Below are 26,965 nucleotides of genomic sequence, written 5' to 3'. Positions count from 1 at the left end.
TATTGGGCAATAGTCGTTTGCTCTGTAGTCAGTCAAGTCAAAAAACAAACAAACAAAAAAAACATTCTTAAGCCTCATTTACACTACGATTGACACACAGCTGCAAAGCGTCAAGCGACCATTTATTTCAACAAAGAGTGACCGACTTCCCATGACCTCTGTCTACCGTGTTAGGGATAATGCGTTATAAGTAACGTGCGTTATGTAACAATACTTTTCCAAAGTAACGATTACATTACTTTTAAAAATAAGTCATATTATTTGAGTTACTTAAAAAAAAATGTAAGTTAGTTTTTACCTTGCTTAATTGGCTTCAAAAAACATATAGTGAAATAAAAAATAACTCTAGTCAGGTTGAATTACACAATTAATGAGAGAGTTTACTGTGAGGAAAGACTGTCGACTCACTCTCATCATCATCATCAGGTCTCCTTTTTTACAGTAGATGAGTGTGTACTGTTCTACTGATTCAATATCTAAAGATATGGCCTGATTTCGAGTCAGAGGGGGTTTTATGCTATTACTTACTGAAGACGCAAAACTTTTTATGACAGCTCCGTTCAATTCAATGAACTGGTTCGACCATTTCACTTAGAAAATCCAAAAAAACAGATTAATTCGCAAATCACCCGTCATCACTACAGACAGTCAGAATAGCAGGCCAGAGACTTACATTTTTGTAATGGATTCTTGTTATTTTGAACTCATCGAAGGAAAGAAAGTGATTGTTGTTGTGTAGATTATGTGCAAATAAAACAACTCCAAGAAACACAACATTGCATCCAGTTTTTTTTTTGTTTTTTTTTCTCGAAGCACTACACCCACACCTCACCTTTAGCTAAACAACAAATGATTGACATCAGTTCACATTCTCCAGGTCAAACAATAAATTCGACTAAAATAAAAATGCTTATTGCTTTTATTGTTGAGGAGATGCAGCCACTGTCTAACGTTACTGTAGAAGCAACTACGTTTTGTAATATAGTAAATACAAAAAATCTTTTGGGAAACTATTTACACATTTGTTAAGGCCACATTAAGAAATGTATTCAATTATTATTTTTATTTTTATAAAAAATTTTAAAGGTTTAAAATCATTTTTTCCTTAAATTATTTCTTGCAGGTACTCTTAATGGACAGTGAATTCACTTAACTAATAACACAAAACATTTAAAAGCAGCAAACACATTACTTTACATGCTTTCATTAATCTGTACATACAACATGTAGAGCTCTGGGTTCAAAAAGTTCTCAAAATATAATTTTATTCTACATTTTTTAAAGGAAAGTAACGTGTAGGTTCTATGGGTGGTTGTTAAATGCAGAGCTTCTCAATAAAAAAAGTGAAAAAAACCCACCTGCAAGTTCTAAAAGAGATTAAACCTCAGCCAGGTAAATAAAAGTAACACAAAAGTAACTCAAAAGTAATATAACGCAGATATCGCACTTAGTTACTTTCTTGGGAGAGTAACTCAATATTCTAATGCACTACTTTCAAAAGTAACTTGCCCCAACACTGTCCGTCTATGCAAGCAACAGCAACTGTTGGCGACCAGCAGTCTCCATCAATGTGACAAAGTTAAGAATCCTTCAACTATGCAAATGAAGAGAGACTTTTTTTAAATGACAGCCAGTAGGACACCAGTAGAGCTCACGTTATCTTCTCTCGGCTTTCTCAGAGGCTGGTTGTATCATCCGTGCTGTAAAAAAACACCCCTGTGTTTGCAGCAGATAACCCAAGTGACCCTAGTGTAAATGAGGCATTAAGGGGCTAATCATTTTGAACGTAAAAAATATTGCAACCAAACTAACAGAAAAAGTGAAATACTGTGTAAAAGTCCTTGTGAAATGTTTGAAAAACAATAACATTTTCACAGGATGGCTAATAACTTTCCATTTCTGTGTATATTATGTGCATACAAGCTTTTATTTTGTAAATTAACAAGTTCATCTTTTTCTCTTTTAGCCCTGATTGTCCACGAAGGACCGTCTGTGTTTCGCATCTTTAACCGCTGGCAGGCTGTCAATCAGCAGTGGAAAGTCTTAAACTACGACAAGGTCAAAGACAATGAGGACCACCAGAAGACTGGTGCCACATTCCGGACCCTCTCTCTGCCGCTGACGCACCGCATGGGGCAAAGCGGCCCTGAAGGCGAACCCTCCACCTCCACATCCTCCCTCATGGCTGCAGCTGCAGCAGCCGCGGCGGGCACAGTCACCCCTACCACAAACTCCATCCCACCGGCAGCAGGTGCTACGACAGAGCCGCAGGACTCATCTGAGCCCAGCAACGGGCAGCCCTCTCTGCCAGACCACCACTGTGCTTACAACATCCTTCATCTCCTCAGCCACCTCAGGCAACAGGAGCCGCGCGGACAAACCAGCAACAGCAACCGAGAACTGGTCATGAGAGTCACTACAGTCTGATGCTTCGTTTACACTTCAATCCCTGCATGCGACTTATTTTAAGGATCGATGGAGCAGAATTAAACAGTGTTACTCGCTGACCCGGTGCACTGCTGTCTGGGTTCAAGCCGTTTGTCTTTTCTAATTTTTACAGTATTGAAGAAAACCAAACTACTTTTTCTCTCGCAGTGGCTGCAAGAACGATTATGGCCATATAGCTGCATACTGTAAAGTATGTGAGCCACTCAGAAAGGTCAGGGGTCAGTGGAGAGTGAGTGTGTGAGTGTGTGTGTGTGTGTGTGTGTGTGTGTGTGTGTGTGTGTGTGTGTGTGTGTGTGTGTGTGTGTGTGTGTGTGTGTGTGTGTGAGTGAGTGTGTGAGTGAGTGAGTGAGTGAGTGAGTGAGTGAGTGAGTGAGTGAGTGAGTGAGTGAGTGTGTGTTTATTGTCAGCTCAAGGCCACAGTCAGAGCTGTTCATTCTGAAGCACAAATTCAACAATGCAATCCCGTTTCTACACCGACAGACGCTCTTCTGAACTAAAACAGCTTAGAGCCGGAGGTACTAACTGATTTTCAGATTACTACAGGTCGTATTTTCAGATTAAAATCTGTTTATCATTTAAGCCTGACGCTTGCAATAAAACGCAAGTCCAAATGCTTTTAAAACCGAAAGAGATATTGAAGGATCAAACTATTCTGTTTACAATCACAATTGTTTTTAAGGGAAATCAATCATCTCTGACTTTGACAGTCTTGTACATCAAAACTACCACTACTACTACAAAAAAGCTGCCCAATTTGAGGCAAATCTTGATCAACTGACTTATTTTGTTTACATTTGTTAAATATGCGAGAGAAAACAAGGTTGCTACATTAAAAAAAAGACAAATCAAACCGGTTTTATGAAGTCTGTTTGTCTTCTGGAAAGAGAGAAATGTGTTGACGGCATCATTTCCTTCTGCCAAGCAGAATATTCAATCAAATCATTAATTTCAGTAATGCATTTCATGCTTTCCAATTGATTCCCTTTCCAGGCCTGAAGGTTTCAAGCAATCATCAGCACTTGGAATGTTTACATTAATCCCATTTTATTCCATTTTCTCAATACAAATACAGACAGTAAGTGGCTTTGTGCTACATAAACAGGAACCAGCAACAATATCCAAGCCTGATCACAGCTGGCTGTTAGTTTTCATAATATTATCTTCCTTTCCCATCTTTTAATGGTCCACTCCTCTGGGTTTCTCTATTTGAATTGTGGAAACAAATAAACTGTCTCTATAGCACACCTACAGACTTAAACCCAACTTGTGCAGAAACAAACCACAAATGCATGTAGGCATATTATTCTCTTGACCAATTTAATGCATTTGATGACAGAAATATGTGTGGTATAAATATACACGAGTGTGGGATTGATGGTGATTGGTAGGTGAAAGATATATATTAACACTTGTGTTTGCATAATCATGTAACAGAAAAATTCATTGCATACAACAACCTAATAATTAAAATAACTGAGTTGGAGCAATGGCAAACATTCACAGCACTTCCTCTGAACAATGCTAAATGTGCACCGAGGTGAGGGGGAAGGAGTGTGTCAACAGTTTTCGTTGACTGTATTTAAAGATACGTTAAAACAATCACAAATGATGATGTCAAACTGTGGTTGATTCCATGTGAAACAAGAAAACCTCCAATGGAAGGCCAAGGCACAAGAGAATGTTATCGCTTTGACATTTCTTTCCCTGGAATAAAGCAGTTCCAGTGAGATGGATGTATTACAGTCATAATGTAAAAAAGAGACCACAGGGGAACAAAGGACATGTGGAGGAATGTTCCATCTACTCTATTAGTGTCTTTGTTTCCTCATCCACAGCAACTGATGGCCTTTTTAATGCCTGCAGATGAGATGTTACTCCAGTTCCACCAGTAAATCTCCTTCTCCAACTGTATCTCCAGCTTTACAATGCACGCTCTTCACCTGAACAAAAACACACATTATTTGAGAAATGTCCAACCATTCTGCATCACAAAAAGCTATTGGTGTTCATTCAGTCAGTTAAACACACATCGTTTTGCAGAGAAAAATCATAGTAAAAAAAAATAACTAACTGTTCCACATTTGAAAAGGGATGTTTCTAAAAATTTTCACCAATTTGGAGTCAATTTTTCAATAATTTACAGTGAAAACAAACAAACAAAAAAAAACGTAAGCATGTAGACAGATTTTTATGAGATGAGACGTTTTTGATAAGAAAATCAATATAATATTTTGCACATGGTCCCGCCAGTGTCTTATCCTTTCTATGAAAAAGGCTTGCATATGTCCTGCAGAGTGTAGTTCCAGCCCTGCTTCAACACGCCAATCTGTAGGCACCAAAGAAGCCCAAAGGATTCAATTAGTTTGATCAGGTGTGTTTAATTAGGGTTGGAACTAAATTGCAGCCATAGAACCTACACGTTACTTTCCTTTAAAAATTGCAGAAAGAGACATTTTTTACATAAATATCAATGTGTCAGTCAAAAAAAACTGTTATCTTACACACATACAATGCATCCGGAAAGTATTCATAGCCCTTCGCTTTTTCCACATTTGTTTATGTTACAGCCTTATTCCAAAATGGATTAAATTAATTGATTTCCTCAAACTTTTACACACAATACCCTATAATAACAATGTGAAAAAATAATTTTTGAAATTGTTGGAAATTTATTAAAAATAAAAAACCTGAAAAATCACATGTACATAAGCATTCAAAGCCTTTGCCGTAAAGCTCTAAATTGAGCTCAGGTACATTGTGTTTCCTCTGATCATTCTTAAAATGTTTCAGCAGCTCAATTGGAGTTCACCTGTGGTAAATTTAGTTGATTAAACATGATTTGAGAAGGCATACACCTGTCTATATAAGTTCCACGGTTTGACAGTGCATGTCAAAGCACAAACCAAGCATGAACACATAGGAATTGTCTGTAGACCTCCGAGACAAGATTTCTGCTGCTCTGAAAGTTCCAATGAGCACAGTGGCCTCCATCATCCGTAGGTGAAAGATGTTTGGAACAACCAAGACTCTTCCTAGAGATGGCCGGCCATCTGAGCTGAGTGATCGGGGGAGAAGGGCTTTAGTCAGAAAGGTGATAAATAACCCAATGGTCACTCTGTCTGAGCTCCAGTGTTCTTCTGTGGAGAGAGGAGAACTTTACAGAAGGACAACCACCTGTGCAGCAATTCACCAATCAGGCCTGTATGGTAGAGTGGCCAGATGGAAGCAGCCCGCCTGGAATTTGCCAAAAGGCATCTGAAGGACTCTCAGACCATAAGAAACAAAATTCTCTGGTCTGATGAGACTAAAATTGAACTCTTTGGAGTGAATGCCAGGAATCACGTTTGGAGAAAACCAGGCACAGCTCATCACCAGGGTATTACCATCCCTACAGTGAAGCATGGTGGAGGCAGCATCATACTGTGGGGATGTTTTTCAGCAGCAGGAACAAGAAGACTAGTCAGGATAGAGGGAAAGATGAAAGCTGCAATGTACAGAGACATTCTGAATGAAAACCTGCAGAGTGCTCTTGACCTCAGACTGCTGCAGAGTGGCCGAGCCAGAGCCCAGACCTAAATCCTATTGAACATCTCTGGAGAGATCTGAAAATGGCTGTATGCCATCGCTTCCCATCTAACCTGATAGAGCTTGAGAGATACTGCAAAGAGGAATGGGCAAAAATTCCCAAAGATAGGTGTGCCAAGTTTGTGGCATCATATTCAAAAAGACTTGAGGCTGTAATTATTGGCAAAGTATTGAGCGAAGGCTGTGAATACTTATGTACATGTGATTTTTCAGATTTTTTATTCTAATGAATAACCAACAATTTCAAAAAATCTTTTCTCACATTGGTATTGTGTGTAGAATTTTGAGGAAATAAATTAATTTAATCCATTTTGAAAAAAGGCTATAACATAAACAAATGTGGAAAAAGTGAAGCGCTATGAATACTTTCCAGATGCATTGTATATATTGTCACTACAGGATAGTCACTAAATAATCAAATCATGATATGACATCATGAATAAGAAGGGCTTAATTTTATGCATGCTTATTTCAACTGTCACTACTTTCATTCATTCATGTCTTAGTTATGACATAAATACATCCTATAATTCGTCATTGTTTTTTGTCACAACAACATGGAATTACTAAGACAACATAACTTGCCATTAATCTGTCATAAACAAGACTGCCATGAGGTCATTATAATATCATCATGAATATTTTTGGATCACGTTTTTTCAGTGGAACAAATTGAATTTGCCGCTGTGTTAAATAATCTTAAAACAGCATTATTAGTATTAATGACATTTGAATGACAAATTCAATCTATACCACTGCATTTGAGGTCAAGAAAAAATATTAATGACGCTGTTATAAAATTCTTGACAGTTAGAATGGTTTCATGAAAGTCATGTTTATGACAGATAGTTGTTAAAAATGACAACTGAGCAAATTAATGTAACGACAGTCATCATAAGCATACATAAAATCTGGAAATGCATAAAAATAAAATGTATCAATTGTCATGTCAAGATTATATAACAATTCATGACGAGCACCCCTTCAAGTAAAGTGTGTACCAACGGGTTTACCATGCCACCTAACTGGGTGTTTAAAAATGGTTCAATGGTGGTCATCATAGTTTCACAATAACTAGTCTTTTTAGTTTTATTTGTAGTAAAATCACAGGTCATTTTCACCACAAGATGACATCAAGTTTCCATTGGTGGACATACAGTATAAGGGCACCCCCTATTTTTGGGTATGGCTGAGTGATACGAACCATACTTTTCCCAATATTTGTAGTCTAATATTAGCCTCCATTAAAAACTTTTTTTAACTACAGTAAGAAACCAAGATGTGCATTGACTTGGTACAGCATCACAAAACAAGGATCTCAAGTAGGGGTATTTTGTTTTTATTTTGTTTTTACAGTGGAACTGCAGAAATGCACAATCTATATAGTTTTAACATGGATTAATATACTTTAGTATTTCTAATATTCATCTTCAAGTGCTTTCAAGCTGATATGTAATTTAAAACATGTCACTTTTTTGTAGCATTTTAATTTACTTAATGCACATATTTTTTTTCTTCTTCTTTTTTTTTTTGCCCTTTGGTTAAGAGCCACCAGCATTAATGGTGATTTCAGATACAGCCTATATACACATCATAACTTTTCCATGTAAATATATTTCTAAAGAAGCTGCTAGCATGAAATTGTACCAGATTTTTGCAACAAAAAAAAAAAACAGTCCAAACATTCAAATAAAACAAAACAAAACAAAAAACAAATCCAGAAAAAACTAGTTGTGTAACAATGCAATGGCACTAATGGCACTCAATTACTTAAATGTACTTAATGCTTTGTGTTTCAGAAATGACAGCTTCAAGACGCCTCTTAAACTCTGCCCTTTAGTTCTTATTTTCTTTTAGACTCAAGTCATGTAACTGGCTGAGCCATTAGCAGCTTTATTCCTTTCTGAAACCAACCGAGAGTTTCTTGCCTGTGTATATGATCATGTCTTGCTGAAATGTCCACCCTGGTTTCATCTTCATCCTTCTGGCAAAGTAGAAGTTGGACTAAAGCAGCTAATATTAATTTACACAGATGAGGGGTGAGTCTGCATTCTAACTATAGGGAGATTCCAGCTGCTTTCTGGGCTTTCCATGCCTTTTCACACTCCTTTCTACGTGTGTTCAATACATTTTCCATATGTCATTTCATTTTATTACTGATAGCTTAATTTCTAAAATAATTACTTTAGTGTTTTTTTTTCATTGCATGGGTTGCTTTTGTTGTTACTGACATCCAGTGAAAAATTTAAGTGAATAGAATCGAAATAAATATATTTTCTGAAAAAAATAAAGATAAATTTTTATTTTACCCTTTGTAAATGTTCTAAATTTTACTTTAACTGTTAAGTGTTATAGGAAAATACATAGTAAAGAGTCTTTCACACTGAGTATAAATAAGTGGTGCGAATGTACACTGCAATGATAGTCTTAAATCAAAACAATAGCTCCCACTGGAGCTATTCAAGAGAGCAAGATTACTGGTGCTGCTTTAAAAACCAGTGTAAAAACAACAAAAAAACACTCCAGAAAATAAAATACAATGAATGTTCTTGTTTTCATTATTGTATCACTGAAAAAAGATTTAGTGTCAATTTTATTACATATTTCAGTTAACTGAATATTAATATTTCTGTTAATTGTCCATTGAAATGTGCGATATGAACACTTGGAAAAGCATACAGAGCTCTGTGTGTCTTTTTCTTTCATTTACGAGTGGTATGAGTCAGAGAACGCTAATTTGTAATCGTGATCAATTACGTGATCATAACGCCTGCCCTTCTGGAAAATAGCATCTTGTTCCCTTATTTTGAGTTCTACATGAGCAACAGAGAAGCATTTCTAGTGATGACACAGAGCTAAATTAGACATATATTACTATGATGATATATATATATATGATATGTAAAGGGGTAGTTCACCCAAAAATGAAAATTACATTTACTCTCCCTCATGTGGTTGAAATTGTTTTTGTGTTTCTATCTTACACTGAACCAAAGAAGATATTTTGAATAATGCTTGCTGCTGGGACCCATGCATCGAAGTCTATAGTAGGCATGGGGCGATAGCGGTTTTCAAGGTAAACAGTGGTTTGGATAAGTCAAGCTTTTAAAACCGCCAACATTTTCTATCATACCATTCCAACGCTAAATGTAGGATTTTATTTTTACGTTATTTGTTAGTTTTTTAAGACAATAGTATCTTTTGCCTTTTTAAATTGCAAATAAATTAGTGTTTTTGAAACTAATAAAGAGGGCAGAAGTTCATGATCTATTAGAATTACTTAGCCTGACATGTTTATTGTTACAAAATATTATAAATGTCTCTCAAAATAAAATATATTGTGTTCAAAAAGGAAAAAACTTGTAGTTTTTATCAAGACATTTACAAAGAATATAGTTTAGAGCTGTAACCACAATACCGTCAAACCTTGATACAAGGTCATCATAAGCCAAAATCATATACTGGCCCATGCCTAGTCCATAGTAGAAAAATACATTTGGAAGTCAATGGGTTCCAGCAACCAACATATTTCAAATGATTTTCTTATCGAAAAAAGAAAAAAAGAAACTCAAATTGGTTTTAAACAAGCGAAAAGTAAATGATGACAGAATTGTAATTTTTTTTTTTACCTGTAAGCAGGTAGCGGTCATCTCTAGCTATCATATAATCAAAGGCACTTTAATTTGCAATTGTCGCACTTGATTATTGTGTTATAATTGGTTTTAAACAAAAACTACAATATAAGCTAGGGGTGGGCAAACTCGGTCCTGGAAGGCCGGTGTCCTGCACAGTTTAGCTCTAACTCTAATCAAACACACCTGCTTATAGATTTCTAGTGATCTTGAAGACACTGATTAGTTTGTTCAGGTGTGTTTGACTAGTGTTGGAACAAAACTCTGCAGGGACACCGGCCCTCGAGGATCAAGTTTGCCCATCCCTGATCTAAGCTGTGTCTCGAGTAGATACTACATCTGAATTTGAATTTACTACACGACCATCAGAAAAGTATGTTTTATATAGTATAAATGCAAGTATGAAAGAAATTTGAACATACTTCATCCGCCAACTGTCATTATCACATGACCTACCTGCGTTAGTTGTCGCTTTACTTCTTTTTATTGTATCGTTCAACAAGACTACACAAATAAACAGAAAAGGTATAAATCCTATAACAACTAAACAGACAACAGAACAAAGAAAACAAAAACAGAAACAAAAAATGATGCCAGGGGTAATATAAATTACAATGAAACACTTTAAATCTGACCTTAAGCAAGGTTACAGTGATGTATAAAAGGTCACATAGAATAGTCAGCTGGGTATCATCGAAAAGAGACAATACTGTAAGATTCACACAGTGTTATTGATATTAAAGCTTTAACATTGCTGAAGGTAGAGATTGTATCCAAAAAATATTTCAAATCTTTACAAAAAATAAGAAACAGGCTTTATAGACAAAAATTTGCATTTACGTATACAACATTTTTGCAAGTAAAACAAATTGATTCATTAGAAAATATTTATCTTTTTAGTTTTCGTTTTATTACCATTCACGAATTCTCTCACGTGACCTCACGGGATAGCATCTCGTCCATCGGATGCGCCCTTCTAAATCTTGTCAGAAGTAGTAGGTCATTGCATACTGTTTATCGAATAAATATTAATTTGTATATTCTAATGTTTTTAACGTACTATATAGCATGTATATATAGTAAAAGAAGTATGCAATTTCATACACAGTAAACTGATGTGTAGCTTCTAGCTTGATGCTAATTGTAGAACAAATGCTGCACTGCACTACACTCGTTAAAGGCCTTAAATTTGCATAAAACAACATTATTTTAGTATCACATACAATAAAATTAAAGCTTTCACTATAATTTTGAATTAACTTTTATTTCAAAAAGTTAAAGCAGTCATTTTGTTTGTATATATTAGTTATTTAAATGAGGAGTTGGCTTAGTAACTAGCTGAAACAAAAGTTTTAATTAATATTTAGTTGATTGAAAATAACAAAAATAAGTCTTTATAGTGTTCTTCTTATCGACTACTTAACTAAACCCTAGCATGACATAGAATAAAATTTCCCACCGTCCATCAATGAGCCATAAACGGCATAACCACAATCTGGTTTCAGACCTCTGACAAGAAGGGAGAGACTTTTCACAGTAGCTGAGTGGTCTGCTCAGAGTACAAGTGTGGATAATGGACTGTGGCCCCTCACTGTCTCTCTCTCTCTCTCTCTCTCTCTCTCTCTCTCATGGTGTTGTTGGCTATTATAATGCAGCTGAGGTATGTGGAAGTGCATGTTCTTTATGTCATATCGATTTCTGATGCACAGAGCGGTGAAGAAGATTATGTATCAGTAAGTGTGTGTTTGATAGAGCTCACCTTGGCCGTCTTGGCTGCGGTCATGCTGTTCTGCATCTTCATAGCTTCAATCACACAGATCTCCTGTCCCTCTGCAACCTTCACAACAAACAAAAAACCCATCAGGTATTCCACAATGACTACTTTCTAATAACACCATGAACAAAAAAAAAAAAGCATACGACTCACAAAATATCTTACCTTTGCATATTTATTAACTTCACAGATTGGGCAGGTCTAGTACATTAATCGACCCCAGCACAAAGAGCTGGGGAATATTGTAATATCATTTCGCGTGCATTAGAAAAGTGATAACACTTAACAAATGCACAAAGCTGGCCGTAACGCGAGAGGGGAGGGGGTGGGCGGTGGAGGGGTAAAAGAATCAATAAAAGAAATCTCTGTTTATATCCATCAAACTCTCCATTAGGGAAATGGATTATGGAAATAAGTGAGCACTGAGGAATTGCCGTTTCCTTCCATCCACAAGAACTAATTTCTGTCTTATCTATGCAGAAGTGCTGAAATCAGGTGTGACGTCACTGCTGTGTGAGTGTGTGTGTGTGCGGTGACTAATCAGTGTGAGAGCTCTTCATTGCAGTGCTCTTGTGTGTATGACGTGGCTGAGTGAGCGAATGAGATGTTTTACTGGAAGGGCTCAGATGTATTAGTTGGAGCCAGTTGGTCTGTGCATCATATATAAGTCATTAACAAACTGACTCAGGACAAATTCCATTCAACTTGACTTACACGAGCACACAACCCGACACGTACACTCATGCACACATTTTGTGACACTGAAGTGCACTGTCAGCTTTAACAAATGCAAATCAGGTCATTTGAAGGAATAGTTGACGCACTATGGAAAACTCTGGTCTTATTTGTTCATGTTTTTAACCTTGAATCGCTTTCATTGTTCTGGGGAATGGAAAAGGAGATCATTTAATGAGCACCTGCTTGGGGGACTTTAATACAAATACAGCAGGACTTTAATGCTTAATAAAGCAGGAGTGTCAGCAACTAAGCACAAACGGCTCATTTGTTTAAACAACTGCTCCAATCGTTTTGGTTCAAAAACAAACGAGTATTAAAAGCAAAAACTACAGAATACACAAGACGTGTCACTCGTATACTTTTGAATAGGGAAAAGTATAACTGTCAATATGGTGAATGAAGCCCTGCCATCTAGTACAGGAGCCAATCAGCAATCGCCATAGGATGAAAATTTTCCAGAAAAGGGGCTTGGACCAGATGTGAGTTTCCGCAGATTTTGTGTGATACGAACATTTAGAAATAAAACTAAATAGTCAGTCGTTGTATCATTTTATTGTTTATTCATAATATGAAATGTATTTGTAAGCTTGGCAAACAGTTTTGGAGAATTTGATTTCCCCTTTCAGACAGAATGCCCGAGTATACTGCCCGAGAGGTTTTTTAAAGATGGCCGCAGAGTGAAATGACTTGCCTTAAAGGGACTTTAATTAAAGCTATACACTTCGCAACTGATTTTAACAATTACAAAATCTATGAAAATTTAAAGACCACATAATCCGAATTCAAACTTACTAAGAGTTGGGTGTAACACGTTCCACAGTAACGCTTTACTGTATTCTAATTCCATTTCTGGGAAACACAGTAATGTAACGAATTACGAATTACGAAAGTCAGTTTACTTTGCTCTACTTATGTTTCAAATATAGTTTTTGAAGGAAAAAAATGCTTCTTTAAATCACGTTTTCTGCTGCAATGGCAGTTAATAAATAATAGAGAACATGAGCTGAAATAGCTGCTGACGAAAGTGGCGGCTTCTTCAGGTGAAAATACAGACATTACTTTGATTTCATTGAGAGGAAAACAAAAATATTGCTCTGAAATTCTGTCTATATCCAGTCTCTAAAAAACTTTCGACTGCTTTTAACTTGAACAGAAAGCATTCTATGTCAACACTCGTTATCAAGGAGGACACCGGCACCCAAAAACCCAGCAGTCCAACTCAGCCTAAACAGGCTAAATTAGATTTTTGTGCAGGATCGAGAGTGAAGGTATCTTCTGAATGTGAAGAGAAGCGCAGCTGCTCATGGGGCCACTCACATATTGTGTCTTTTGTGTGTGCAGGTTTGTCATTTCCAATGAAGGCGCGCAGCTTGCGCACACATAGTCGGAGCACATATCGCGTGTGCTCACATTTTCTAGGTACACCTGTTGAAAACCGTAATTCATGCCACAAGAACTGACCGACTGACATACTTTGTATAGAATATACACATTTCTGTAGACTAATTACTTCAAACAAACAAAGAACACCCAAACACCCAGTGCTTTTGCATCCTATGGATGTCAATGGTTACAGGTACCCTGTTTTCTTCATGTATTCTTTTTGTGTTAAAAAAAAGGGGAAAAAAGCCAACCAGGTTTGGAACAAGTGAATGATGAGAGAATTTTAAGTTTTGAGTGAACTTTTACATATTTTTAATACGTCAAGCTGCTGTAATCAACCCATTGTATTGTTTTACAGTGAATATTAAAATTACTGAAAGAGCTGCAGTTTATTCTGTACTTTTTTAGGTATATTTTATGTGTTTTAAAAGTAACTTCCAAGTAATTAGTAATGTAATCAGATTACAATTTTCCAGTAGTAGTCAGTATTATGTAATCTATTACTTTTTAAAGTAACTTATCCAACACAGCACATTGACTAATATTACTGGTGATACACGGGGTAATATTTTTGCCAGGCAACTTTGGAAAATGATGTAGTCAATGAGCAGCTGGGTGAGATATAGGGCACCTGATACAATATTGTTGCCCATTCTCAATAGTAAGGCAGCTGAGCAACATCACTCTGCAATATTGCCCGACTACATTGCTCAAAAAGTTGACTTGTGCATCATCAGTATAAGACACTTTACTTGAATCCACAAATTAAAAATGGAAGCCCAGAACACTCTGTATATTCTTGATAGCACAAACATGGTGTTGAAATCTGAAGCTGTTGTTTAAGTGAAATACTCGCTCATGTTCTAAACCTACGACTGCATGGTATTGGAAAAATCTGCCATTGCAATATATTTTCTTTTGCTGCGATATATATTGAGATAAGAATATAATTTCACCAGTTGATTTGAAAAGCTCTATTTGGAAAGATTTCATTAATTTAAATTGACTAGGATGATCAAGACTTTTTCTATGCAGTGCATCTGCATAAATTAAAAGCAAAAATAAATAAATAAAAAGTGCTTTATGGTTTTCTGGGGAGTCTAACAGGATTTAAGTACAAAAAATTAATAATCAAATGTAAAATTACGGTCATCGTCTAAATTAAAAAAAAAATATATATATATATATATATATATATATATATATATAAAATATAATCATTAAATCTTCAATAAATAATCTAATCCTGCAATGTGACTATTGTAAATACACACATTGCAATATTGATGCTCAAATGATATATTGTTCACCCCTGGACTGAACACGTATTTCACATGTGCATAACATTACACTTTTACACAATCATATTTTTCTATTTAGTTCATAGAAATGACAGCAGTATTTTTTTTTATCTACTATGATGGCTGTTTTCCAAAAGTTTTAATGTTCAGGCCCTAAAACACTAAAAACTCCTTGAAAAATCAGTAAACAATAAAAAAGAAAAAAGAAAATCATAAATCATGAGCTACTAATATATAAAGATCAAAGTTCTGTGCATAAGATAACATACTGAAATCATTTTAGAGCAGTTATTGCTATTAGTTAATTGGGCTAAACAATACAGTATTCTTAGATATTAAGGCAATTGCTGATTTACTCGCCAATACATTATGCATTAAAGCCACATGTTCCACAACTAATGAACCTCAAAGCTCAACCTCAGCGTTTGCAAGCAAAAGAGAAACAAACAGAGCTGGCTTTTAATTTCAGAAATATATTCAGCTTGCATATAACCATATTTGCACTGGATTGACTAAGTTCACAAAATAATGGCTGCAAAAATCACATACTTTTCTGCATAATGGGAGGTGAAAAACTGTGTGTATATATATTTTAATGCTTAGCACTTATACAAGAAGAGAAAAAATACATGGACAACCTACTTGTGATTAACTGCAGATCACATTTATAAAACAAACGTATGATATCATTTCTTTTTCAAACCAATGTAAATGATGTATGTAATTGTTTTAACTAAAAACTGATCAGAGACCTAGGATGATAAGTGAGACACATGTACTTTTGAGAGGATGAGGATACATTTTAATTTCTTGGCTTCCATTTTTTTTCCTTTTTAAAGGTAAAGCATACTTTAATACTACAAACTGATGAAATACATCAATCCTTAATGGTAAATATAACATTTAACTACTGTTTGACATACACTCACCGGTAACTTTATTAGGTACACCTTACTAGTACCGGGTTGAACTGCCTTTTGTCTTTAGAACTGCCTTAATCCTTCATGGCATAGATTCAACAAGGTACTGGAAATATTCCTTAGAGATTTTGGTCCATATTGATATGATAGCATCACAGTTTGTCGGCTGCACATCCATGATGCGAATCTCCCGTTCCACCACATCCCAAAGGTGCTCTATTAGATTGAGCTCTGGTGACTGTGGAGGCCATTAAAGTACAGTAAACTCATTGTGATGTTCAAGAAACCAGTCTGAGATGATTTGCGCTTTATGTCATGGCTACTTCTAGCAGTATACCGCGCCATCAGAAGATGGGGACATTGTGGTCATAAAGAGATGGATATGGTCAGCAACAATACTCGGGTAGGCTCTGGCGTTGACACGATGCTCAATTGGTACTAATGAGCCGAGAGCGTACCCAGAAAATATCCCTCACACCATTACACCATCACCGCCAGCCTGAACCATTGATACAAGGCAGGATGGATCCATGCTTTCATGTTATTGACGCCAAATTCTGACCCTCCATCCGAATGTCGCAGCAGATATTGAGAGTCATAAGACCAGGCTACGTTTTTCCAAAATTCTATTGTCCAATTTTGGGGAACCTGTGCAAATTGTAGCCTCAATTTCCTGTTATTAGCTGACAGGAGTGGCACCCGGTGTGGTCTTCTGCTGCTGTAGTTCATCCGCCTCAAGGTTGGACATGGCATTCAGAGATGCTCTTCTGCATACCTAGTTGTAACGAGTGGTTGTTTGAGTTACTGTTGCCTTTTTGTCAGCTAGAACCAGTCTGGCCATTCTCCTCTGACATCAACAAGGCATTTGCGCCCACAGAACTGCCACTCACCTAATATTTTTTCTTTTTCAGACCATTCTCTGTAAAACCTAGATATAGTTGTGTGTGAAAATTCCAGTAGATCAGCTGTTTCTGAAATATTTAGACCAGCCGGTCTGGCACAAACAACCATGCCATGTTCAAAGTCATTTAAATCACCTTTCTTCCCCATTCTGATGCTCCATTTAAACTGCAGCAGATCGTCTTGACCATGTCTACATGCTTAAATGCTGCCATGTGATTGGCTGATTAGAGAATTCCTTTAATGAGCAGTTGGCCAGGTGTACCTAATGAAGTGGCCATGAGTGTAGATGTATTGTATATAATATTCTGGGGTCACCTTTTTTGGTTTAAATTATATTTAAGATTTAATCTAGAGAACTTTAGACAATCTAGATTAAATGTTTATCTTAAGATAAATATCTTGTATCTGGACTGTGTACAATAAGCCACTTACCGTATCCCCTGGTTTAACGGATACCGCCACCACAGATCCTGGCATTGGAGAGCGGAGGATGCTGCTGGTGTCTTCTGGAACCTTCTCCGGCATGTGTTTACTGAGAGACGCTGCCAGTTTACTCAGCACACGCAACTTAAACTGAACAAAGGAAACAGAAAAATATACACAGGCATCTCAATATGATGAAATACAGAAAAGCATCAAGAAAATTGCCAAATAAAAAAGACGGCCGCTCAAAAGAGTAACACTGATGATAAACGAGGCAACTTTTGAAGCAATATTAAATGGCAATTTTGGGAAATGATGCCATCAACAGGCAACCAAGTGAGACACAGGGCAACTAATTAAGGCAACCAGTCCAGATACAATTTTGTTGCCCATTTTACTAGGAAAAGAGCCAAGCAACATCGCTCAAAAGGTTGCCCCATGTATCATCAGCATAACATCAAACTCCCGCACATTTCAACCCACATTTCAGCAGTGTAATGTCTATTGCACACTTGTGTTTATTCTGACAAAGATCAATTATAATTCAACAATAGCCCAGAGCTCATGTAAATAATGATGTTGCAATACTTTTGAAAGATTTGTAGACTTTTCAGTAGATGCACGTTTATTTAACTGCCTCAAACACACTTTTAAATCCCATTACCTTTGTCAACATAGACTTTGGAAATACATGATTCAGTCTACATTTTGTTTTTGTGAAACCGCAAAATTACCCTTAAATATGTTTGACTGAAGTAGTCAGAAGTCAAAAGTACATTACGACTCAAGGCATTACAACGCAACAACTTTGAAATTTTCACACTAATAAAATTCACAGGGACATATCAACATATGATGAATTATTTGTGTACTAATATTGACTAATAGCTAATATTGGTTGGGTTTAGATTAGTGGTGCGCACCTCCATTGGAAATAAAAAACTTGTGCAAACTAAAAAGCTGTCATTTGCGATCTCCAGCAGTTGATCTTCTTGCACAGACATGCTGGATTCACCTGATTTGTTGACAAATGGGTTATGGATCTATTTCTTGGCAGTTTGTGGGTCCTTCACTGAGCTTTTCCCCTTAGTAAATAAACTTTCCATCTGTTTCTTAAGGCTGATTTATACTTCTGCGTCAAACACCGGCGTATGCTATGGCGCTGACGCATAGCCCTTCGCCGTGGCCGTCGCTGTCACTGACGTGCACCTCTCAAAAAATGTAACTACACGTCGCAACAACGCGTAGCGCAAGCTCTGTGATTGGTCGGCTTGGTAGTGCTGACGAGTCCGGGCGGGACCGAGAGCCGCGCGAATGGCGCGAACCCAATGTAGCGACTGTTTACAAGTGTGGAGTCCCGTGAAGGAGCTCTGGATGGAAAGTTTTGTTTTGTGTTTACCTCATAGTTAAAGTTGCTGCACGTCCGCCGGTTGCTGCCTCAAAATGAGCGAGTTTGAGCCACTTGTACATCCCGGAAATGTTCAGGAAAAGCAAAAAAGCAGCGTAGAAACTCGACACAGAGGAACATTTACACCTTACTGCCAACTAGCGTTTTGGAAGTGTTAATGCAGACCAACAGAGACAGCCCGCAGAAGTATAAGGGCCTACTCACACTATGCCATCCGTACCGTGCCCAGTCCCGTTTCCCGGATCGTTTGAGAAGTGTGAGTGCGCTGAATCGCGCTCAAGCACGGTTCACTTGGCCGGCCCTGGCCCGGTTGGAAGAGGTGTGCCTGAGCGCGGTACACTTGGGCTTTGGCGCGGTACGCTTGTGTGTGAGTACAAAACGCGCCAAAGCCCGAAACTAAAAGCAAGACGTGACTTTTAAAGGACTGTTTGATATGGATTTATTAATCATTCTTACTGTTCAGTGAACGCAAACTGCCGTAGTTTATTAAAGACGCAAACTCCTCACAGCACGTTAGCTGCGCGCCTTCAGCAGACCTCCTCATTCCTGCAGCACGAGAGCTTGATGATTGTTTATGAGTGCCAAAAGTGGCGGATCTGTTCGGCGAAATATCTGACTGCGTGTCACCGCATCCCTAAGGACTGTTTGGCGAAATATTTGACGGCATATCAAACGACTGAAACGATATAACTAGAGAAATCTCCACTGTGCTGCTGAGTAAGAGCGTATGGCAAGCCGTTTTAGCATTTAAACCTTGTTCTGACTATCCATAAATATATTTAGAGATATCTCTAATTATATTTTGACTAGTCATAATTATAATTCGACTAGTCAGAATGACAATTAGAGATATCTGCAATTACAATTGCACTAGTACGAAATCAGAAATCTGGAGATATCTGCAAATATATTATGACTAGTCATATTCCTCCATTGACTTCCATTGAAAAATATTTGCAGATATCTCTAAATGAGTTTTGACTCGTCAAAAATTCAATTCAAGATATCTACAACTGTAATTCGACTATTAGTAAATTAATTAGAGATATCTTCAAATATATTTGTAAATATCTCTAAATATGATGAATTAAAGATATCTCCAAATGTATTATGACTAGTAAAAACTCAGTTAGAGATATCTCTAATTACAATTGTTACTAATCAAAACTCATTTACAGATAATTGCAAATATTTTTCAATGGAAGTCAATGTAGGAATATGACTAGTCAGTCATAATATATTTGCAGATATCTCCAATCTGATTACGTACTAGTACAATTGTAATTGCAGATATCTCTAATTGTTATTCTGACTAGTCGAATTATAATTATGACTAGTCAAAATATAATTAGAGATATCTCGAAATATATTTATGGAGTCAGAACAAAGATTTAAATGCTAAAAAGGCTTGCCATAGAGAGCGCTTCTTACTAAACAGAGCAGCAGCGATGACGTAAGCGTGCCGAGGCCCGATATGGTGTAAGCGCGGGCCGTCGGGGGAGATGGGAGGGGGGACAAGCGTGCTTTGGCCCGGTTCGAGGCAACTGTACCTAGTGTGAGTACGGTCTAAATGCACAGCCACGCGCGTTGCATGCGCCGTGGGTTACGCCGGTCACTTGACGCAGAAGTATAAATCAGGCTTTACTCATTTTGCTGCTTGTGGGTTAAATTTAGGCACTCATGTGACCGAGACGTAAGCGAGAGAATACAGTAATTTTTCAAAATAAAAGTTTTTTTTTAAATAAAAGATCATTCAGACTCAGATAATAAATAAAACAGAAAATAATTAATGATTTTTTGTGCGGCCTGGTACCAATTAACCTGTGGTTGAGAACCACTGCCCTAGGTAACCCATTTCAAATTTGCAAAAATGTAGACACCGCCCTCTAGTGAATTATTCATCTGAAATGAGCAATAAAACGTGGCCGAAGCAATGTGTTTTACATTTCGCATATAGGCTGAAACTATTATTTGATTTTGCTGCTAGATGTCAGACCTGTAAATTTCCACAGACCAATCGAAATGACTTATTTTAGAAGTAGTTTTGAAAGGAAAATGCACTATTGCTTAAAAATTCAGGGTTGGTGAATTATTTAGATTTTTTATTTTGTGCAAAATATGCTGCAAATGTTTTATTGATTTATTAGATGACAATGTTATAGTAGATTTATATAGATTTTGTAATAATAGTATTCTAAAATTATGATTATTAATTTGATAGCAAAGGAGGTATTGCTGAAGTCTTTAAAATCATTATATTAAGGGACTACAGACAACAAACCATGTGCTAAGTTGTTTTTTGTTTTTTTTAGGAATAGCAACAATACATAGCACGAATCAAAAATGTCGTTTTCGTGGGTGCAATAGCCTAGTGGTTAGCACGCAGACATATGGTGCAGTAGCACGTCAGGGTATCCGAGTTCGAATCCCGCCTCGAGAAAATTTCCCTACCCCAAATGAAAATTGAAAGCTGCTTTTTGTGTTCCAGGGTCACATTTGCAGATTTAATGTCATTTTATCATCACAGCACCAATGTCAAAAAATAAAGAACTATAATAGTTTTATTTGTTCAGGAAACTAACAAATACTGTTTAAGAAGAATGCTCTTTAAACACATACGAATGTTTTATCAGTTGTTTTTATACAACAATGTACAATCCTTTACTGTAATTTTAAATCAATTTAATGTGTCCTTACTTAACAAAAATTTTTTTTACTATCAATAAAAACCAGATGGTTCCCCCTTTTCCGTTTTAATTATATTTTGAAGGCTCTAAAATAGACCAAATTTCCCCTTGGTTTTGAAGTCACTGCTCACGATGGTTGCTAATAAATGCCTTGGGATGGTGCAAATTATTCATGTTGTGTGGTGCCATCAGCCAATCAAACGCTTTATTGAAAAAAGTGCCAATGAGATGAATGGAAGAGCTAACTGATCGCTTTCTCTGAGTATTACAGACCTACTTATGGCAGCATATGGTCAAGTCAACAACTAGGTTAGACTCGGCTTATCTCTCAGGATCATTTTCTTTAGCTTCTTTCTTCCACCTTTAGATGGCAGCACAAATCTTTATCCAATCCCACGCTGGGCAGCAAACAGTTTATTTTTCCCTGTGTTTCTCAGACAGATGAAAGGCTGTCAGTGCCCAGTCTAATTCAATTAACAGACGACTGAAGCCTGGCCTTCTGCACTGTTCAATGAATGAAAAGCAGTTTTGTCAATTTAATGATCACCAACACACACACACACACACACACACACACACACACACACACGTATAGACAGAGTAATTGCAGTAAGCCAAGAGCATCAGGCCTCTGCTCTCCATGTAGACACTAATGGAGAGCCATTAGCTCATAACAGCCTGCAGAGCAAATGAAGAGCTAATTAATACAGTCACATAAAGAACAGGCCAATGACACTGAAGGATGGAGGAGGTGAGAAGGGGATTTGAGTATACTGAAAAATATTACTTCCAAGGCAAATTTCAGAGCACTAGTTACAGGACTCAAACAAAAAAGGTAAATATACATTTTCAATTTTTTGTATATCATGTTTTATAAGTGTCATACTAAAACAAAGACAAGATTTCACCCTATATAGTTCTTTTGAGGCATCGATTCTTAAGAAATGGTACAAAACATGATATAAATCTGAAATTACATGAAAAAATTGTACTGAGATAAATTAAATGACATGTTTGTATTAGATGTACTAGGCTTATCTTGCCATTACTTTTTCTCAATGAGATTTTTTTTACATCATCTGACTGGTAAAAAAAAAAAACCTGGGTTTGTATTAATTTTAACTATCAAATACACTGAATCCATCAATACTGTATTAAATTAATGACAAAAAAAAGTTGTGGATTGAAAAGCTTTTTTCAAGATTGATATGTAGGTTATGTTTTATTGCAAAACATATGAATTTTACGTAATAGGCACTTTGTTTTTGCGTTGATGCCAGATGCTAATGCAAATTGCATCAAGGGGAAAAAATCTGTTAAAAAAAACAATTTCCTCCAAAACTGAAAGACTTCATTGACATCAAGGTTGTGACAGGATATCATCCGCATCAGTACTTCTTTAAGCAGAGGTGGGAAGAGGTGTGAAAAAGAGGTCATTTAGAGCAGTGGTTCCCAAAGTGGAGGGTCACAAGACAATGGGGGGACATTTTCTTATTATGTAAGAATAAAGACACTGCACATTGATTTTATGGTACCAGACATATTCTTGTTATGTAAATTTAAAGACACTGCACATTGATTTTATGGTACCAGGTTAAACTTTGACACCTTTACAGCACTCACGTACATTAAAAATAAATGCAGGCCACAACTGAACATCGAGGATGGTCTCCGAGTGGCATTCTTCAAAATTAAACCTAGAACAGACACGAGTCTAAGTGTGCAGTGGTGTGTAAGGTTTATATAGACAATATTATGGGTCATGAGTCGCAGGCTGAAAGGTTTGGGAGCCCCTAATTTAGAATGTCAACTCAATGTACATGTGTCATTGAAGAACAATCTTGCTTTGATATGAGACATCATTAAGGGTTGTTTTTGATAAAACAAACTTTTTCATTATGAATGCACTCAAAAAAATGTTTTCGAACTACTTAATTAAAATGACCTAAAACAATGTTTTAGAGGGAAAACCCAATTGTTTTATGTTCAATCCACTTGAATTTGTAAAGACTAATAAGTTACATTCATTCCTTAATGTCGGACCAATGCAAATCGATTGTGTGGACCACTGCATTATGTTTATTCATTTTATTGCAAATTAATAACAGAACGTCTCCTAGTGGACACAAGAAATAAGAAGACTAGAAGTGCCATTTATTTGATAGAATAACATTATAGAGGGGCAATTGTTAAATGCATTGTACTTAACATATATTTTAATACATACATGTATTTAACATGTATTTACCATATATTTTCAATTTTAAACTTAATAGCAGGCTTGTCCGATGTCTCAACAATCTGAGGGACAAAAGCACTGGTCAAAACAGTGATATTTAATATTAGCATATTATCAAAAAGTCTGAATGCAGATATTAATAGTAGTAACAATATTTTTGTTGCAATGTTATAATTAACAGCATTAGACAACATTTGGAACATCTGTTTTACTGGCTTGTATAAGTTGTTATTTAAACGATTTAAAATAATTGTATAACATAACACAAAAATCAGGTCATTACATTAACAAAAATGACTTCTTTAGCATTTATTAATCGTATTAGTCAATTTTAATATTGTAAAATCAAATGTTGTATCTTTAAAATTGTTATTTTTTAAATTAAATTTCATATTTCATACCAAAGTTGAAAATAATTGCTGTCATTAACTAAAATACCTACAAAGATGAAAAACAAGAAATCAGATTGACTTGCAATCGAGTTCTTAATAGTTTGTGTCTTGTTTAGATAAATGACTGACCACTTTGTTTATGTAATCAATAGTCTTTATCAACTCAGTTTTTTACACAAATCATCGGAAATCATCAAAATGTGTTTGGCCAGAAATGTTTCTTCAGATTAGTCACTGTAGAATAACCAGAGCGATGAATAGGTTGTTAAAACCTGAAATCATAGGATCAAGTATAATGGTATTTTGGCTCATTTCAAGTATAATTGCTTGTTAGAAGACTCGTGGATCACAAAGTTTTACTGCGCAGACTGACTGTTATATTTTACAGGACCTCAGTGCATCACCAAGTTTCTTAAAGTCATCTGAAGGTGAGTACATCAACCACAAATGTACCTTTTTATGTGAGCTATTTATTTAATTAATAGATGTAAACTATAAAATGTTAGGAAGAAGATATTTTTTTTTTTAAATTAGATGAATAAAAGGCCATTTATAGAATCGGTTTTCTGCATGAATCCTAAACTTTCGGTTTTGCAGCAACTATTTGGTTTTGGTGCATTGGTATTTTTAACGATTTGACTGTCCTTGAAAAGTATTTTTGTTTTTCGTTTTTCTGTCAAAGATTTTACAAGTTTCTCACCGTCAGGAGTACTTCCTGACCAACTAGTTTTTGTGGCGACCCCCTGTACAGTTGCCATGATGTCATTTCTGGGCTATATTTGGAATAGAGGAAAAGGTTGCTCACCCATTAATCACCGAGTAGCTTTCTAAAGGCAATATGTCTGCTTTCCAGGAATTGAAGTAAGGAAGCCTTACATCATTCTGTTAAACTAGGGTCACACACATAAATAAAGGCTGCTGATTCTGTGACCAGGGTCAACTCACTAAATCTGGGTGAAGTCACAACGGAAATATTAAAAACATATATTATTTTTAAGGAGGAGGTTGTATGAGTGCTGTTATTGCCGAATATTGTACAGCTATCAGCCAGCCAGAGTCAACCAGATTGGAGAACCCAACAGAACTATATGCGTATATGTATGTATGCATGTATGTATGTATGTATGCATGTATGCATGTATGTATGTATGTATGCATATATACGCACACAACACACATATATTTTTACACATACAACAGTTCTGTCTATTTCTGGAATCCGATTGGCTGATAGCCGTGCGATATTCTGCAATAACAGCATTTATACATTGTGCATTTCTCCGCCCACATGGAGTGACAGCAGATCTATAAACTCACTACAGTTTGACAAGCATTGCTGCTGTTGGACAACAATGTACTTTTGAGGCTTTTTTTAGGTGAGAATGTAGTTGTTCAGCAACTATGTACTTTAATTATAAGCATAGTGCCCATTTTAAATATTTATAATTTCACAGATACAGCTTGTCTGCATCCATCAGCCTGTCATACTGACCAGAGCAAAGACCGTTGATGTTCCACCACAAGATGGCAACAGAAATCTCATAATAATCAATTCAAAACTACGGCTGATCAAATCCTTATTACAGAGGTAAATGACATTTTAATGCTGTGTTCACACCAGACACCACCAGAATCACTTTGATGAATTGTTGACCGGTGTCGGCAGGAGGATTTTACCCCAGGATACCAACAACAGGCGCTGCATCATAATCACGCCCCTAGAAGAGCAAGCTCCTGATTAGTTAACGCGGCGCAAATATCCGCTGAAGTTCATATTTTTAATTCGCACAAATCGCGCATCAATTGCGCAAAACAATCAACTCACACCACCTCATTCCTGTGTATCACGCCGCAGGATGTCTTTTTGCATCTTTGCATTGACTTAGCATGTAAATCACTCGCGCTTGACATTTCTTCCGCTTCTGGTGCGAGTCATCATTTTTGCATTTGTAGTGCTGTATTTATACCATAGTAATCTGTTAGTGTTTGCTTTGCTTTGGCTTTTTTGGGGGTAAATTACTGTGATATCCCAATGGCAACAGAGAAAACCACCTTTTTTGTCATCACTTCAGATGTTACGTTAGAATCGTTCAAATACTAGCTCTAAAGGGCCGTTAGAGAATTAGCAACGGTTTTCTGCTATTTTGACATCAGCTGCAGATATGAATGAATGGTGAAAGAAAGTAGTTTCTCATATAAAAGGATTTTTAGATTCTCTGTGTTTGATTTTTATTTTTGTATAAACGATTATGTTGCTGAACTGTTGTATAAATGCAATATCACACAAGTAGCAGTGTGATATGGCTGTATATCATCACTGGTGGGACATTAAGGCACATTATTATACATTACCTTAGTAAACTTTAGAATTAAATCTAATACGCTTATATGGTGTTATGCGTATACGCTTATACGCTTATATGGTGTGAGGACATTTATTTTTACACTTGTTCAGTTAGCAGAAGCTGTTATCTAAAAGGCATCTAGAATTAGCACTGTTTGCTGTGTAATGAAGTGTGGAGACCACAATACAGTGTTTTAATATTCAGAAGATAAACCACTGGGAGGACTTGCATTTCCTCCAAGTCACTGTACATTTGTGATTTGCATATTGGATCTTAAAACTAGTCAAACAGAAGCATTTCTTTAGAAAGCCAGTCTACTGTTCTTTTGAGGTTAAGGAAGACACAGAGTTTCAAAGCAGAATCCACATCTGCTACAGACAGTTAATATTGATGGAGATGGATTATTAAGGATGAGTGAATCTCAGTTTGAGGTGTTCATCTACAGTATAAAGTTCATGATGCATCCTGCAAGCCAATCATACCTGCGGGAAATGCTGCGGAAAACATGATGAAACTTCGCTGAATATTTGACTAAAGCTGTCAGAAGGTCTACACTGCTGTCACTGCTGCACATTTCTACACGCACTGAAGAGCTGTAAAGAAAACTGTCTTTCTCGATTCTAAAGTTAGGGGTTGTGGCTGATTTTAGCCTCTAAAGTATGCCAATATACACATCAAAAAACTACTTGAAATTGTACACCATACAGGCCCCATTGACTTTATTTTAAATAAGCATACATTTTTTCTTCCAGCTGTCAATCTGATTTAGCTTACTTTTAAGCTGTTT

The 26,965-nt window shown here is 36.4% G+C and overlaps 2 protein-coding genes across 3 annotated transcripts in view; one reads left to right on the top strand and one right to left on the bottom strand.

Moving 5' to 3' along the window:
- marchf4a (membrane-associated ring finger (C3HC4) 4a) overlaps positions 1–2,533 on the top strand; it is an 84,695-nt gene extending 82,162 nt beyond the window's left edge. For both annotated transcript variants that reach the window (XM_068219393.2, NM_001045411.1), the window contains 1 exon segment: positions 1,967–2,533. In XM_068219393.2, the coding sequence (XP_068075494.1) occupies positions 1,967–2,427 (461 nt within the window). In that variant the 3' untranslated portion in view covers positions 2,428–2,533.
- Positions 2,534–3,474: 941 nt separating this feature from the next.
- pcca (propionyl-CoA carboxylase subunit alpha) overlaps positions 3,475–26,965 on the bottom strand; it is a 91,750-nt gene continuing 68,259 nt past the window's right edge. The window contains 3 exon segments of the mRNA NM_001002746.2: positions 3,475–4,388; positions 11,425–11,502; positions 17,117–17,257. Coding sequence (NP_001002746.1) covers positions 4,320–4,388; positions 11,425–11,502; positions 17,117–17,257 — 288 coding nt within the window. The 3' untranslated portion in view covers positions 3,475–4,319.

The sequence above is a fragment of the Danio rerio genome, chromosome 1 (genome assembly GCF_049306965.1).
Source record: "Danio rerio strain Tuebingen ecotype United States chromosome 1, GRCz12tu, whole genome shotgun sequence".
Lineage (NCBI taxonomy): Eukaryota > Metazoa > Chordata > Actinopteri > Cypriniformes > Danionidae > Danio > Danio rerio.
This window is presented reverse-complemented; position numbering and strand designations above follow the sequence as displayed.